Genomic DNA, 17323 nt, shown 5'->3' with positions numbered 1-17323 from the left:
GACAGATCAAAAAATCTACTGGTGCTATGTCTGGACTGACCGGAGCCTGTTCGTCATGTGTGTGTGCCTTCACAAAACCACTGCTCCAAACACCTCTTAACAGCTAGGTCAGAACTATCTAGCTAGTGGGAGATTCGTCAAAACAGCCATCCTCTCTCAAAGTCTGACAACTGGGCTACATGTCTTCAAGTGTGTCATAGAGTCATGTCAAGCAGTCAACGATCTGTCCGAGGTACACTACCCAAAAGTAGCCTCTGAGGGACATTTTACAGGGAAGCAGGGAAACTAATTTTATGTCCTCTTGTGGAAAAACCAAGACATAACCCTGAATTCTGCAGTAATCTGATGTTTGTATCTGGGTATTTGTTTTTTGTCAATGAGTGTACATAAAAACAACAATATTTTATTGCATACATATTGTTAATTTGAAATGCTTTATTCATTGCATAGTAATACTTTCAGAATTCTTTTAAAAGAGTTACAATTACTACGACTCATCATATTCTGGTTAGTGGAATAGCTATAGGGGTCACTATGGTAGCAGTTGAGACCAGGCTTCTAAGCCAGAGGACCTACCGGCCACCTCTGGATCAGGCAAAGTGTCCCTGAATCGTTCAGTACAGGGAGGAAACAGGAAACTACAGCCCAGACAATGCTGGAGCCTGGAGAGGTGAATAACAATTGGACCCCAGGTATGCAGTATTAATCCTTTTAATGCCCCCCAACCAGAAATATTATTATTGGCACTTGCCACCAGGGATCCTTATATTAAACTCTTCACTGTCCTGTTGGATGTTGTGTCGATAGACTGCTGGTGTTCTATTTAGAAATTTGGGAAGGGTAGCAAGGGAGGGGACCCCAAGCTGAAGTTTTGCATAAGAGCCCGTGAGCCTTTAGCTATGCCCCTAATCCTGGGTAAAGCTACAATATAAACCTTATATATATATATATATACATAGTACATAAATACTATTAGCATACCTTTACTTCAGAATTCTGACGTCAAAAAGTCACAGTTTTGTAATGTGGGTGGAAAAGTGGGTGTGGTTAACTATGTAAAGGAGTTTCACTCCAGATTGATCATTGAGACTTTAAAAAAAAAAAGTCAGACTCTCACTCCAGTAAGAGGATGGAGTAGGAAAACTGGAGTAGCTTCTCTAGACAAAAGTGTTAGGTCTAAGTATAAGACAAATTTATAAAGTAACATGAGACATTTGATAAATACGGCATAAAGTACTCCAATACAGACTTTAAATTTTCTCCTCATGAAAATACTGTATGTATTTCATCTAACAGCCAGTATTTCCTACATGGAAATGGGTCAGTCCCTGTTGATAGACACATTACTCCACTGGGCCAGAAAATGAACGCATTGACCAGAAATGTGTCCCTGAATAAACTGGTCTGTAACAAGTAGTAGTAGCAGGCATTCTATTTATGGGGTCATAGAAAAACCATTTAGTAAGGATATATTTCTTAAAAATATATATATTAATTCGATCAATATACACAGACAGATAAAAATAACATCTAAAATCCCACTAGCTAAATATCCTGCTAGAGAAAATTAATATAAGCAGTGCGGTGTTCTAGCAATACCTTGGCAGCAGTGTTTTAGCAATAAAGCAGCAATATTCTAGCAGTACATTAGCAACAGTGTCTTGGCAAAAGTAGCAGCAATATTTCAACAGTACATTAACAGCAGTGTCTAGGCTAAAATAGCAGCAATAATCCAGCAGTACTGTCTTGGCAAAAATGGCAGCAATATTTGGGCAATATTGGCAATAATAGCAGCAATAATGGTGAGGTGCAGTATAGTGCAGCACTAATATAGCCGCAATGGGAATGGTAATAGGTGGCTGCGTTTCAAAACAGAGCTGCTGGGATATAGACAGTACTTGAACTGCGAGATGTTCCTTTCTTACTTCACATACATATGAAAATTGGTTTACTCAGAGTTTGTCTGTCTCCATGTGTGGCGTCCCACACAGTTTGAGAGAACAGACCAAGGCTCCATTCACGCGTCCGTTATATCACTCGGAACGTTTTTTCGGATCCATTAATTTCAATTGCCTCTGAAAAAATGCGGACACCAATCATATCGCTGTCCGAATCACGGAATCCATTCCGTTTTCCTATTTTCGAGTATGCGGATCCTGAAAGAAAATTAAGCTTGTCCTACTTTCTGTCCGTTTTTCAGGTCTATAGTCCATTCAAGTCAATAGATCCGCATAAATGCGGATGACATGCACAAAACCATCCGAATGTCATCCGATTTTGCGGATCTGTTGACAGGAAAATGGGTGAAAAAAAAAAGGAATAACGGAAACACGGAACGGATTCGGAAGCACTTTAGTAAAAAAACTGAAGGTTGTACTGAAAAACGGATCTGCAAAAAAAAGGAACGTTTATCTGGAAAGGTAAAAATACTGACGTGTGAATGGACCCTAACCCGTATCCCGTTATGTTTAGAACCTCCGATCGCAGATGTCATCCACACTTGGCGTCCCACATGTTCTGGCAGTGTCTCCGTGTTTCTCCGCTCACCCACAGGTTGTTTATAGGTTCGCCTCCTCAGTGCGCTGCCGGCGTTCCACGTGTTGTAAACCGGGAATGGAGTCGGGTAGCTGTAAATATAACTATAATCTTCATGGAGCGCTCCACTGTAGATGTTGTTTTAAATTGATAAATTCTGGTTTACTTTTTCACCAAACATGTTTCAGAACATAAACTTGCTCCCAACGGGCCACTGAGGAAGGAGCAAGTTTATGCTACGAACCATGTTTGGAGAAAAAAGTAAACCAGAATTTATCAATTTAAAACAACATCTACGGTGGAGCGCTCCAAGAAGAATATAGTTATATTTACAGCTACCCGACTCCATTGCTGCTATTTTAGCCTAGACACTGCTGTTAATGTACTGTTGAAATATTGCTGCTACTTTTGCCAAGACACTGTTGCTAATGTACTGCTAGAATATTGCTGCTTTATTGCTAAAACACTGCTGCCAAGGTATTGCTAGAACACCGCACTGCTTATATTAATTTTCACTAGCAGGATATTTAGCTAGTGGGATTTTATATGTTATTTTTATCTGTCTGTGTATATTGATTGAATAAATATATGTTTTTAAGAAATATATCCTTACTAAATGGTTTTTCTATGACCCCATGAATAGAGTGCCTGCCCGCTACTACTACTACATACAAAATTTATTTGACATGGGTGAGTCATTTCGGGCAAGAGCCCCTGTTTCCAGTAGTATCAGGGGTGAGCCGCCTTCCATATACAGACGTGGACAAAATTGTTGGTACCCTTTGGTCAATGAAAGAAAAAGTCACAATGGTCACAGAAATAACTTTAATCTGACAAAAGTAATAATAAATTAAAATTCTATAAATGTTAACCAATGAAAGTCAGACATTGTTTTTCAACCATGCTTCAACAGAATTATGTAAAAAAATAAACTCATGAAACAGGCATGGACAAAAATGATGGTACCCCTAGAAAACACAGAACATAATGTGACCAAAGGGACATGTTAATTCAAGGTGTGTCCACTAATTAGCATCACAGGTGTCTACAACCTTGTAATCAGCCATTGGGCCTATATATATGGCTCCAGGTAATCACTGTGTTGTTTGGTGATATGGTGTGTACCACACTCGACATGGACCAGAGGAAGCAAAGGAAAGAGCTGTCTCAAGAGATCAGAAAGAAAATTATAGACAAGCATGTTAAAGGTAAAGGCTATAAGACCATCTCCAAGCAACTAGATGTTCCTGTGAGTACAGTTGCACATATTATTCATAAGTTTAAGATCCATGGGACTGTAGCCAACCTCCCTGGACGTGGCCGCAGGAGGAAAATTGATGACAAATCTAAGAGACGGATAATCCGAATGGTAACAAAAGAGCCTAGAAAGACTTCTAAAGAGATTCAAGGTGAACTTCATGCTCAAGGAACATCAGTGTCAGATCGCACCATCCGTCGTTGTTTGAGCCAAAGTGGACTACATGGGAGACGACCAAGGAGGACACCATTGTTGAAAACGAATCATAAAAAAGCAAGACTGGAATATGCCAAACTACATGTTGACAAGCCACAAAGCTTCTGGGAGAATGTCCTGTGGACAGATGAGACAAAAATCGAAGTTTTTGCCAAGGCACATCAGCTGTATGTTCACAGACGAAAAAATGAAGCATATCAAGAAAAGAACACTGTCCCTACTGTGAAACATGGAGGAGGCTCTGTTATGTTCTGGGGCTGCTTTGCTGCGTCTGGCACAGGGTGTCTTGAATCTGTGCAGGGTACAATGAAATCTCAAGACTATCAAGGAATTCTAGAGAGAAATGTACTAGCCAGTGTCAGAAAGCTTGGTCTCAGTCGCAGGTCATGGGTCTTGCAACAGGACAATGACCCAAAACACACCGCTAAAAACACCCAAGAATGGCTAAGAGGAAAAAATTGGACTATTCTAAAGTGGCCTTCTATGAGCCCTGACCTCAATCCTATTGAGCATCTTTGGAAGGAGCTGAAACATGCAGTCTGGAAAAGGCACCCTTCAAACCGGACACAACTGGAGCAGTTTGCTCATGAGGAGTGGGCCAAAATACCTGCTGAGAGGTGCAGATGTCTCATTGACAGTTACAGGAAGCGTTTGATTGCAGTGATTGCCTCAAAAGGTTGCGCAACAAAATATTAAGTTAGGGGTACCATCATTTTTGTCCATGCCTGTTTCATGAGTTTATTTTTTTACATAATTCTGTTGAAGCATGGTTGAAAAACAATGTCTGACTTTCATTGGTTAACATTTATAGAATTTTAATTTATTATTACTTTTGTCAGATTAAAGTTATTTCTGTGACCATTGTGACTTTTTCTTTCATTGACCAAAGGGTACCAACAATTTTGTCCACGTCTGTACATATATGGTCTGTAACAAGGCCTGAATATACAGTACATTGTATAACTTGTACATAGAGGGCATGCTGTGTACATTATAGATGCATTTTATACTGACCGGACACTGTTGATATCAGATTCATGAGTTTCAAATGACTGAATACACTGGCCAGTTCTCATGTCCCATACCATTGCTTTCTTGTCACAGCCCTAAACAGAAAGGGAAATGAAAGGATATACAGTATGTCAATTACCAGCTGAGGGACTATACTGTACCCGTCACCATATGTTTTAGTTTTAGGCTGGGTTCACAGACTGTCGGAGTTCACTGTATCTGTCATAGCCAAATACCACCATGCACTACTGCCTCCCCATTCATTGTAATGGGATCTGGCCGCTTTCCGACATATATGCTGGCTTTTGGCCAGACAAAAAATGCTGCATGTAGTATTTCTGATTCGGCCAAAAGCTGGCATGTATGCCGGATAGTGTGAATTCCGGCAGTGTCTTCCTCCACCAAAACAGACTGCTGGTGTTCAAAGTGCATATGTGAGCCCAATAGATTATAATCGTTCAGCTAACAAGAGTCCAAGATAAGCGGCTGCCAGACTCATCTGGTTTCATCTATGTTAGGCCAAAATCCAGCCTTTCCCACCCTCCTTGGCCCTGACATTCGAGGGACTTACAGCCCGGGATTGTTAGCATACAATATCAATGTGATCTGCCAAAAGAAATCTAACATCTATGGTTTCTCCAACACGACGGCCTGCAAATATAGAATGTTAGAAGATACACATACAATATAGTATTAAACGTTTTACAGTATTGTGCATTTAATATCTGGTAGTTAATCCTAATCATATCCTGATCTGACTGGAAACATTAACCACTTATTTCAATGGCTCCGATAGATAATAACGCACACTCTACAGAATTAGGCTATATACACACGGCAGTGTTTTTTTGCAACCTCCATTCCGTTTTTTTTGCGGATCAGATGGTTTCCCATTTACTTCTTTGGATCCGTTAAAAATGCATTTCTTGTCCACGTCCGCTGTCCGTGCTTCACGTTCGCAAATAAAATATGGCATGTCCTATTCTTGTCCGCAAAAAAAACGGTTTGCGGACCCATAGAAGTCAATGGGTCCATCCGTATGTCACCCGCATCCATTTTTTTTGTGGATGGTTGCTGGGAAATCTGTATATATTAAATTTCAAGAATTACAGCCTTCAGGTTTTTTTTGCGGACCGCAAAAAAACCCTGAAGACACACGAAAACACAACCTACAAAATTTGCGGACAAACAGAACGGATGTGAATGTAAAAAAAACAGGAACACAAATCCGCTATTTGCGGACCGCAAAAAACAACTGTCGTGTGCCTGTAGCCTTAGAGAACTCTTATAAACTATTGATTTAGAGAATGCTAGCATTTCCAGGCAGAATTTAGGGCAGAGAGTGCATTTTCAGTATGTGCATTTGTCCATATAGTGCATTTTCACACAATAAGGCTACATGCACACAACCGTGCCGTTTTTTGCGGTCCGCAAACCGCGGATCTGCAAAAAACTGAAGCTATCTGTGTGCCTTCCACAATTTGCGGAACAGAACGGACGGCCCATTGTGGACATGCCGATTCTTGTCTGCAAAACGGACAAGAATAGGACATGCTATATTTTTTTTCCGGGGCATTCGGAACGTAGCAATGGATGCGGACAGCACACGGAGTGCTGTCCGCATCTTTTGTGGCCCCATTGAAGTGAATGGGTCCGCATCCGAGCCGCAAAAACTGTGGCTCGGATGCGGACCCGAAAAACGGTTGTGTGCATGAGGCCTAAGGCACATGATTGCTGGGCCATCACCCTTATTAACTAGCAAAGCATCCGCACTTCTGCATTCCTCCCTCATTGACCACCATTTTTCACATATGTTCTAAGATGATGATGACTTTATTATAAGAAAATGTGCCTCCACATTCACTAGGAGGCTTATCTACTAAACCCGACAACACTGTGGTCTCATATTGTTTTTAATATTTCATTACTTACTCCAGACACAAAAGTATTTCCTGTCTCAGATGGTGCCAGATCCAGACACAAAACATCAGCACCGTGTCCATGAAAACTCTGCAGCAGCTGACCACTCTCCACGTCCCAGAGGGCACATGTCCCATCTCCGCTGGCTGTCAGAATCTGAATATAGAGACAAGGAGGCCACAAGTCAGACAAGAATACACACACATTATCTGCACTCCATATACCTTATGTATTAGTATAATAGTAGCTGTAGAATTGGGATGACAGTATGACAGCTCTATTGTTCTCTTGATAGGCCTAGATAAAGATGCCCAGAAGAAACTAGCACGTCCCAGTGTAATACGTGATGCTCTAATGGAGTCACTACAGGGGGATCTTTCTGGTAGGAGTGATAGTCTGACTTAGAAAGTCAAGCAAAGTTGTTTGCCGTACTCAAAGTCCAAACAAAGAATAAGTTAAAGAACCAAGACAGGAAGTAGAATCCATGGAGTGACTTTAAAAATTATTTCCAAAAAATGATATGCTCATTTTGTGTAAAAAAAATATATATATATATATATTTCTACCTATGACACTGGCTGACCTGTTACATGTGCACTTGGCATCTGAAGGCATCTGTGTTGGTCCTATGTTCATATGTGCCCGCGTTACTGAGAAAAATGAAGTTTTACCTGCATCTAACATAACACCTGGCCCTGTCAATCATAGTGCAGAGGGTGCAGCAGTTGTAGAGAGAGATAAACCTCTAGGTACAACGCCCCTAGCATCACGGGTGACACTAGGGAGGCTTGTCCCCGTCCCCGCCTGCCCGGATGTTTTCATCGGCGCAGAGGGAGAGGCAGCAGCAGCGGTGCGGGGACCAGGAGCGGCTCAGGGAGCGGGGACCTAGGTAAATATATTCTGTGTGAGGGGCCCGGCATATGGGGGAGCAGTTTATAGTTTTGGATAACCCCTTTAAAACTTCATTTTTCTCAGCAATGTGGACACATATGAACATGGGACCAACACAGATGCCTTCAGCTGCCAAGTGCACATGTAACAGGTCAGCCAGTGTCATAGGTACAGATCTGCTGACAGATGTCCCTTTTAATATGTGATACAACAATGTTATTTAGGTGTCCCTTTAAATGAGCCTCAGGACTATATGTAAGTGGGATAAATGTGCATTTGTTCACTTCAGGTAAAGAATCATATAAGCACAATAATTAGGAGGATTGTCTACATACTAGTTTAAGGCCTCATGCACACGGACGTTTTTTTTCACGGTCCGCAAAACGAGGTTCCGTTGGTCCGTGATCCGTGACCGTTTTTCCGTCCGTGGGTCTTCCTTGATTTTTGGAGGATCCACGGACATGAAAAAAAAGTCATTTTGGTGTCCGCCTGGCCGTGCGGAGCCAAACGGATCCGTCCTGAATTACAATGCAAGTCAATGGGGACGGATCCGTTTGATGTTGACACAATATGGTGCCATTTCAAACGGATCCGTCCCCATTGACTTTCAATGTAAAGTCTGGAGTTCTGTTATACCATCGGATTGGAGTTTTCTCCAATCCGATGGTATATTTTAACTTGTAGCGTCCCCATCACCATGGGAACGCCTCTATGTTAGAATATACTGTCGGATATGAGCTACATCGTGAAACTCATTTCCGACAGTATATTCTAACACAGAGGCGTTCCCATGGTGATGGAGACGCTTCAGGTTAGAATATACAAAAAAACTGTGTACATGACTGTCCCCTGCTGCCTGGCAGGTGCTGCCAGGCAGCAGGGGGCAGACCCCCCCCCTGTTTTTAACTCATTGGTGGCCAGTGGGCCCCCCCTCCCCTGTTGTTAACTCGTTGGTGGCCAGTGTGCGCACCCCCCTCCCTCCCTCCCTCCCTCTATTGTAATAATAGCATTGGGGCCAGTGTGCGCGCCCCCCCAACCCCCCCCCCCTCCCTCTATTGTAATAATAGCATTGGGGCCAGTGTGCGCGCCCCCCCAACCCCCCCCTCCCTCCCTCTATTGTAATAATAGCATTGGGGCCAGTGTGCGCGCCCCCCCCAACCCCCCCCCCCTCCCTCTATTGTAATAATAGCATTGGGGCCAGTGTGCGCGCCCCCCCCAACCCCCCCCCTCCCTCTATTGTAATAATAGCATTGGGGCCAGTGTGCGCGCCCCCCCAACCCCCCCCCCCCTCCCTCCCTCTATTGTAATAATAGCATTGGGGCCAGTGTGCCCCCCCCCCCCCCCGATCATCGGTGGCAGTGGAGTAGAAGATTCATACTTACCTGGCTGCTGGCTGCTGCGATCTCTGTGTCCGGCCGGGAGCTCCTCCTACTGGTAAGTGACAGGTCTGTGCGGCGCATTGCTGTCACTTACCAGTAGGAGGAGCTCCCGGCCGGACGCAGACATCGCAGCAGCCAGCAGCCAGGTAAGTATGAAAATCTTCTACTCCGCTGCCACCGATGATGATTACAATAGAGGGAGGGAGGGGGGGGGGGGGGGTTGGGGGGGTGCGCACACTGGCCCCAATGTATTAAAACAATAGAGGGAGGGAGGGGGGGTTGGGGGGGCGCGCGCACACTGGCCCCAATGTATTAAAACAATAGAGGGAGGGAGGGAGGGGCGCGCGCACACTGGCCCCAATGTATTAAAACAATAGAGGGAGGGAGGGGGGGGGTTGGGGGCGCGCGCACACTGGCCCCAATGTATTAAAACAATAGAGGGAGGGAGGGAGGGGGGTGCGCACACTGGCCACCAACGAGTTAACAACAGGGGAGGGGGGGGCCGCACAATGATATTCAAACTGGGGAGGGGGGGGGTCTGCCCCCTGCTGCCTGGCAGCCCTGATCTCTTACAGGGGGATATGATGGGGTTAATTGTACTATCATATCCCCCTGTAAGAGATCGGGTGCTGCCAGGCAGCAGGGGGCAGTCTTGTACACAGTTTGTAGTGTATTCTAACTAGAAGCGTCCCATCACCATGGGAACGCCTCTGTGTTAGAATATACTGTCGGATCGGAGTTTTCACGAAGTGAAAACTCAGCTCTGAAAAAGCTTTTATGCAGACGGATCTTCGGATCCGTCTGTATGAAACTAACCTACGGCCACGGATCACGGACACGGATGCCAATCTTGTGTGCATCCGTGTTCTTTCACGGACCCATTGACTTGAATGGGCCCGTGAACCGTTGGCCGTGAAAAAAATAGGACAGGTCATATTTTTTTCACGGCCAGGAAACACGGCTCACGGATGCGGCTGCCAAACGGTGCATTTTCCGATTTTTCCACGGACCCATTGAAAGTCAATGGGTCCGTGAAAAAAAACGGAAAACGGCACAACGGCCACGGATGCACACAACGGTCGTGTGCATGAGGCCTAAAGGAAATGTGTAATTCTTCCATTTAAAACCAGATAGTGACACATCTCCTTTTTTCTAATCTGTTTTGATTTATTTATTCTGTTTCCTGAACATGATTAAGGGTGACCATCTTGCCTGAACCGTTCTTAACAGCCTTTAGAAAGCATTAAGAAAATTGCTTTATGGCAGCACCTTGGGCCATAGACACAATGGTCAGGAGGGAAGTTCCTCTTTGACTTCTATGGGAGAGTTTTCTAGACATGCTCTGATCTGTGCAGAGGTTCAATTGTACAAGGAAAGAATAGATAAGATCTGACAATCACCTCTTGTGAATAGTGGATCCTGTGTTATCTATACACAGAGGTGATATCATTACAGGCAGGGTTAGAATGACAGATAAGCAGGAAATGGCAGTAAACTGCAGGATTTTGTTTTTTTTATTTTTCAAACATAGAAATTAATATGGAAAATTAAATATAACAATAAACAATTATTTAAAAATATGTTGAACATAAAAAACAACAGGGCATTTTCTAAGGGCCCTTTTAGGGAACTTTCACACTAGCGGTTACGGTCCGCAAAATGGGGTTCCGTTGTTCCTTGATCTGTGTCCGTTTTTGTTTCCGTGTGTCTTCCTTGATTTTTGGAGGATCACCAGACATGAAGGAAATAGAAAAAAAATCTAAGTCAAGTTTGCCTTGCAAATGATAGGGAAAAAAACGGACACAGATCACGGACACGGATGACAATATTGTGTGCCTCCGTGTTTTTTCACGGACCCATTGACTTGAATGGGTCCGCGAACCGTTGTCCGTGAAAAAAATAGGACAGGTCCTATTTTTTTCACGGACTGGAAACACGGATCACGGACGCGGATGACAAACGGTGCATTAGCCGAGTTTTCCACGGACCCATTGACTTTCAATGGGTCCACAGAAAATCACAGAAAACGGACACGGGACACAAAAACGGTCGTGTGCATGAGGCCTAACTCTGCCGCAAGTGTGAAAGTAGCCTTACATAGGTTGACAGTTTCTTTGTGTATTGGCTGCACATCCCTGTTTACACGAGGATGAGTTGCTGCTGACAAACGACTTTATATGCGGTGCAAAAGATCCAGTCATCTAACAAACGGGTGTTGCGTTTATCAGTTGATCGGCAGCACCTTTATGTGGGCCAGCTACAGTGCATTTGGAAAGCCTTCAGACCCTTTCAGCTTTTTCACATTTTGTTACGTTGTGCCCTTCTGCTAAAATAATAAAAGTGTTTTTTCCCATCAATCTGCACTCAATACCCGTAATGACAAACAAAATTTTAGAAACGTTTGCTAATTTATTAAAATGGAAAAACTAAAATTTCCTTTGGACATAAATACTGCAACCCTTTGCTATGATACTTGAAATTTTGCTCTGGGGGTCTCACGCTTTTATATGAAACATTTATTCCTGAGAATAGACCCCCCCATCCTGTGTAAAATGGCCCTTAACATTTCAATTTCTTCATTCATATTCACTTAGTACTTTCTCCTACTGTTTTGGGATGGTTGTCCATGCATTATGAGCTCATTTGTATTAATTGCTAATGTTATTAAGTGCATGGCAAAGCTAATAAACAACAGCACAGACGTGTCAGCCTTCTTCTGCACAGTAACAAGAATGCACATGTTTCTATGACGCATATCCATATCTCACATCAATGCGGTGATGTCATCTCATATCTGCTGTCCTTTTACCACTCAAAGATTTTCATATTTTCCAATAGAGAATTAGAGCATTTAATGTTCTTGTTCTACAAGTTCCTTAGATACAATAGAAACTAGACACAAACATATATCTCTAGTAACTAAGGCATAGCAGAAGAATAGTCCTGAGCTAGTATTTACTGAAACAGATGGTGCTGACAAGTCACCTTTGAAGAACATAAATGGGCAGCATAAACTACTGACAGATCCCCTTAGCAAAATGCTGGATCACTTTCTTAAATTGACCCAAGCCATTTTGATAAAATGTTATATTGAACAGCTCCAGTGGTGGATCTGTCCAATACACAATGCGAGCTGATGACTCCTAATGAGGTCCCGGCTCTCATTGCCTGCATGTATATGGGGGAGTCGGGAGGGAGTTGCAAATGATAGCCGTTGGCCAAATAATTGTTCAGCTGACAGCTACTGAATGTGTACGGTCAGCAGTTTAGTTGGAGCTGCAAAAATCTAGTGACCGACTCCCTTTTACTGATACAATTCTTGTTATCAGCATCTGCCGCTAGGGTATTCAGTGGGAAGTGTATAACTCAGGGGTGCACGACCTGTGGCGTGTGGGCCGCATGCAGCCCTCAGAGCCACAGTTTGTAGCCCCCATTCTGTGATCAGCTATAATTCTGAGCTCACTGGCACTGGATTACAGCTCCTGCACTCTACCCGAGCAGGTCTGGTCCCCCCTCTGTCAGTGATAGCCGGGCACCCGAGGAGAAGATAGAAGCGGCGTATTAACACTTCTGCCTTCTCCTCAGATTGGTGCATGGTGCTCAGTGAGCGCTACACAATGAACAGAACAGGCAGCTATACCGCTCCCTCTATTGGACCCAGCGATCATGTGATCGCTGGTGACTCGGGGCAGAGCCTGATGAGCTCTGCCTTGTACAAAGTGCCCACAGTGGGCTGTTTTCCCCTGCAACCGGGGCACCTTTGTGTGTCAGTGTCCTCCAGAGGTCTTTCCTTACCCTCTTTTTTGGGGGACATGTTATGTGGCAAAAATATATAAAAGAAAATAAGTAAATACAATTGATAAAAAATAATAAAAGAAAACTGTGCAAAAAAGCATTTTCGTCCCCCAGAGGTCTTTAAATGACCTCTTGAGAACATATTATGTGGAAAAAATATATTAAAAAATAAGTTTAAAAGAATGGCAAAAAAATTATTAAATACAAATAAAAGAGCAAAACAAGTCCAGTCAAAACCGTCACCATTATCTTTGTGTCCACGTGAAACAATATATGGTATATACCTGTGATGGCTAACCTTCGGAACTCCAGCTGTGGTAAAACTACAACTCCCAAGATGCACACTTGCTTGGCTGTTCTCAGAACTCCATAGAAATGAATAGAGCATGCTGGGAGTCGTAGTTTCACCACAGCTGGAGTGCCGGAGGTTAGCCATCACTGGTATAATATATATCAAAATGACTGACACAAAATAGGGCACTCATTTTATTTATTAAAAAAAAAAGAACTTTAAAAAAATGTTTGCATAGTTTTTTCCCAAATACAACTAAAACAGAAAAAAAAATATCTAAATATATTAAAACGGCCTAGGTGTCACGTAACAGTCGTAAAAGTCCCAAAAATTATTTTGGTAGTTCAACAAATAAAGTTACCATCATTAAACCACGACGTGCTCTAAATCAGAAAAAAAGTGTCTTGTCATTAAGGACTTTAACAGGCCTGGTAATTAAAGGGTTAACCAAAGAGCGCTTTCCCCACTAGTAAAGGAAAGTCCTTATTGTGGCTGATATCTGGCTTGTATAATCGTGCAGAAGATCAGACGATAAGCATGCAATCGCTTGTTTGTCAGCTGATTTGCATTTTTCATCAAAATACAAGATGTATGATTATCATGTGTAACCAGGGATATGCTGCAGATAATCAGTAGAACGCAATGAGGGAGGAACGACTGTGATCATTCCTCCCCATTCACTTTGCATCAGCCTGTGGAATAGAGCGCCGAGTGGCATTTATTTTTAATTTTTTTGGCAGCCCCTTGCAGTAGTGCAATGTGACAATGCGGCTCCTAGACCCAAAAAGGTTGTGCACCCCTGGTATAAATAAATTTGCAGCAAGCTCCCCCTAGTGGTGGCTGAAGACATCATTTTATCTCCTGTATAAATGGAAGTAAAGGATTTGGAATCAGAAAACAGAGCCCATTCTCTTGAATGAGTGTGCCCCCTATACAACATACTTTACCTGCATGTCTGAGTTAGTGAAGCTACAGGCGGACAAGTAGTTGGTGTGCATTGCCACTGACTTCTTCTTAGCAGCCATGTTTTCATTCTTATCAAATGTCAGGGGGTACACAGAGCATTTATTGTCCAATCCCCTGAAATCATGAAAATTCAGAATAAAGAAACAGTTGCAAGTTACAGAGGCTTTCCATACTGTATTTTAGAATCAACCCACATTTTAAAAAAAGTGTGAAATTACAGCAAAAGTGAAAATGTGTACAACTTTTATGTACAAATAGTCTGTAAATATAGTCTGGTTTTCATGTATTAACACTAGCACTAAATGTGCACAACTTACCCACAAGCAATGGCGCAACCAGAAGGAGCGTACGCACAGGCCATCACCCAGGTGCACGGCATAGTGACTGCGTGCTCCTAATAGGCGGAAAAAAGAAATAAAATATAGCATAAAAGTTAAGTGAATGCATCTAAAAATACTTTTCTATAGGTCACAAAAATAAAGAAATTCTAATCATAGAAAGTACATTCTGTGTAATAATAAGATCATAAATGAAAAGCTTTACATTACCACATTCTATTATTATCATGAATGTTACGTGCTCTACATTGTGGAACCATAAACAGGAGTGTACTTATAGGGGTGCAAAGGTGGCAGATGGAGAAGGCCCTGGTGCCTGGCTCAACAGTCCTTCTGACAACAGTATTATAGCTGGCATATGGTAGGTGGAGGGTCTGTTGCACAGTCTGCATTGGGGTCCCGGAGTTATAACTCTGACTATGCTTAAAGGGGCTGGGATACTTATGACATATTTGCTACAGAACTGGCATATCAGCAAACCGAGAGCTAGCCATGCAAGTGCGGCCATCCCTCCATTCACCAGTATGGAACCAAGCCAGCACTTGGCTATTTTCGGAAGCCGCAGTGAATTGAGGGTAGCTGCGCATATATGGCTTGCTCTCTGTTAATTTTGGGTCCGGATCCCAGAGGTGGGACCCATAATTAACAGAGAGCAAGCCATATATGTGCAGCTACCCTCAATTCACTGCGGCTTCCGAAAATAGCCAAGTGCTGGCTTGGTTCCATACTGGTGAATGGAGGGATGGCCGCACTTGCATGGCTAGCTCTCGGTTTGCTGATATGCCAGTTCTGTAGCAAATATGTCATAAGTATCCCAGCCCCTTTAAGCATAGTCAGAGTTATAACTCCGGGACCCCAATGCAGACATTTATGATATATACAATATACAATGGCATTTATGGCATACACCTGACATTTATGGCATATACAATCCATGTGCCAAAAGTGTCTCAGATGCAAATTCCCTTTTAAAGGGGTATTCTGGTTGGTGTATTGTAATCACTTTGTAAGAGTTAGAAAAGTTCCCTATATACTTTTATTACAACTTTCAATGGTTGTCTTAAAACAGCGACCTTACCAATCCACCCAAATTATTGCTTTATATCAGTCTCTACTGGTTAGGCCTTTTGCTCCTGTTGGGTTAGCATGCATGATACGTTTCAAAGCGGCCCAATTCAGTGTATGAGAAGCTTTGTGAACATACACTGACTGGTGCATGAGCGGTTATACAGGGAGTGCAGAATTATTAGGCAAATGAGTATTTTGACCACATCATCCTCTTTATGCATGTTGTCTTACTCCAAGCTGTATAGGCTCGAAAGCCTACTACCAATTAAGCATATTAGGTGATGTGCATCTCTGTAATGAGAAGGGGTGTGGTCTAATGACATCAACACCCTATATCAGGTGTGCATAATTATTAGGCAACTTCCTTTCCTTTGGCAAAATGGGTCAAAAGAAGGACTTGACAGGCTCAGAAAAGTCAAAAATAGTGAGATATCTTGCAGAGGGATGCAGCACTCTTAAAATTGCAAAGCTTCTGAAGCGTGATCATCGAACAATCAAGCGTTTCATTCAAAATAGTCAACAGGGTTGCAAGAAGCGTGTGGAAAAACCAAGGCGCAAAATAACTGCACATGAACTGAGAAAAGTCAAGCGTGCAGCTGCCAAGATGCCACTTGCCACCAGTTTGGCCATATTTCAGAGCTGCAACATCACTGGAGTGCCCAAAAGCACAAGGTGTGCAATACTCAGAGACATGGCCAAGGTAAGAAAGGCTGAAAGACGACCACCACTGAACAAGACACACAAGCTGAAATGTCAAGACTGGGCCAAGAAATATCTCAAGACTAATTTTTCTAAGGTTTTATGGACTGATGAAATGAGAGTGAGTCTTGATGGGCCAGATGGATGGGCCCGTGGCTGGATTGGTAAAGGGCAGAGAGCTCTAGTCCGACTCAGACGCCAGCAAGGTGGAGGTGGAGTACTGGTTTGGGCTGGTATCATCAAAGATGAGCTTGTGGGGCCTTTTCGGGTTGAGGATGGAGTCAAGCTCAACTCCCAGTCCTACTGCCAGTTTCTGGAAGACACCTTCTTCAAGCAGTGGTACAGGAAGAAGTCTGCATCCTTCAAGAAAAACATGATTTTCATGCAGGACAATGCTCCATCACACGCGTCCAAGTACTCCACAGCGTGGCTGGCAAGAAAGGGTATAAAAGAAGAAAATCCAATGACATGGCCTCCTTGTTCACCTGATCTGAACCCCATTGAGAACCTGTGGTCCATCATCAAATGTGAGATTTACAAGGAGGGAAAACAGTACACCTCTCTGAACAGTGTCTGGGAGGCTGTGGTTGCTGCTGCACACAATGTTGATGGTGAACAGATCAAAACACTGACAGAATCCATGGATGGCAGGCTTTTGAGTGTCCTTGCAAAGAAAGGTAGCTATATTGGTCACTGATTTGTTTTTGAATGTCAGAAATGTATATTTGTGAATGTTGAGATGTTATATTGGTTTCACTGGTAAAAATAAATAATTGAAATGGGTATATATTTGTTTTTTGTTAAGTTGCCTAATAATTATGCACAGTAATAGTCACCTGCACACACAGATATCCCCCTAAAATAGCTAAAACTAAAAACAAACTAAAAACTACTTCCAAAAATATTCAGCTTTGATATTAATGAGTTTTTTGGGTTCATTGAGAACATGGTTGTT

General features: G+C 42.9%; 1 protein-coding gene across 1 annotated transcript in view; it reads right to left on the bottom strand.

The window, feature by feature from the left end:
• The window catches only part of GNB5 (G protein subunit beta 5), a 43507-nt gene that overhangs the window by 9731 nt on the left and 16453 nt on the right, over positions 1–17323 (bottom strand). Inside the window, exons 4-7 of the mRNA XM_044273825.1 lie at positions 14581–14657; positions 14245–14377; positions 6953–7096; positions 5024–5115 (exon numbers count right to left, since the gene is read on the bottom strand). Coding sequence (XP_044129760.1) covers positions 5024–5115; positions 6953–7096; positions 14245–14377; positions 14581–14657 — 446 coding nt within the window. The remainder of the gene's footprint in view (positions 1–5023; positions 5116–6952; positions 7097–14244; positions 14378–14580; positions 14658–17323) is intronic.

Source organism: Bufo gargarizans, unplaced genomic scaffold (assembly GCF_014858855.1).
Source record: "Bufo gargarizans isolate SCDJY-AF-19 unplaced genomic scaffold, ASM1485885v1 original_scaffold_1171_pilon, whole genome shotgun sequence".
NCBI lineage: Eukaryota > Metazoa > Chordata > Amphibia > Anura > Bufonidae > Bufo > Bufo gargarizans.
This window is presented reverse-complemented; position numbering and strand designations above follow the sequence as displayed.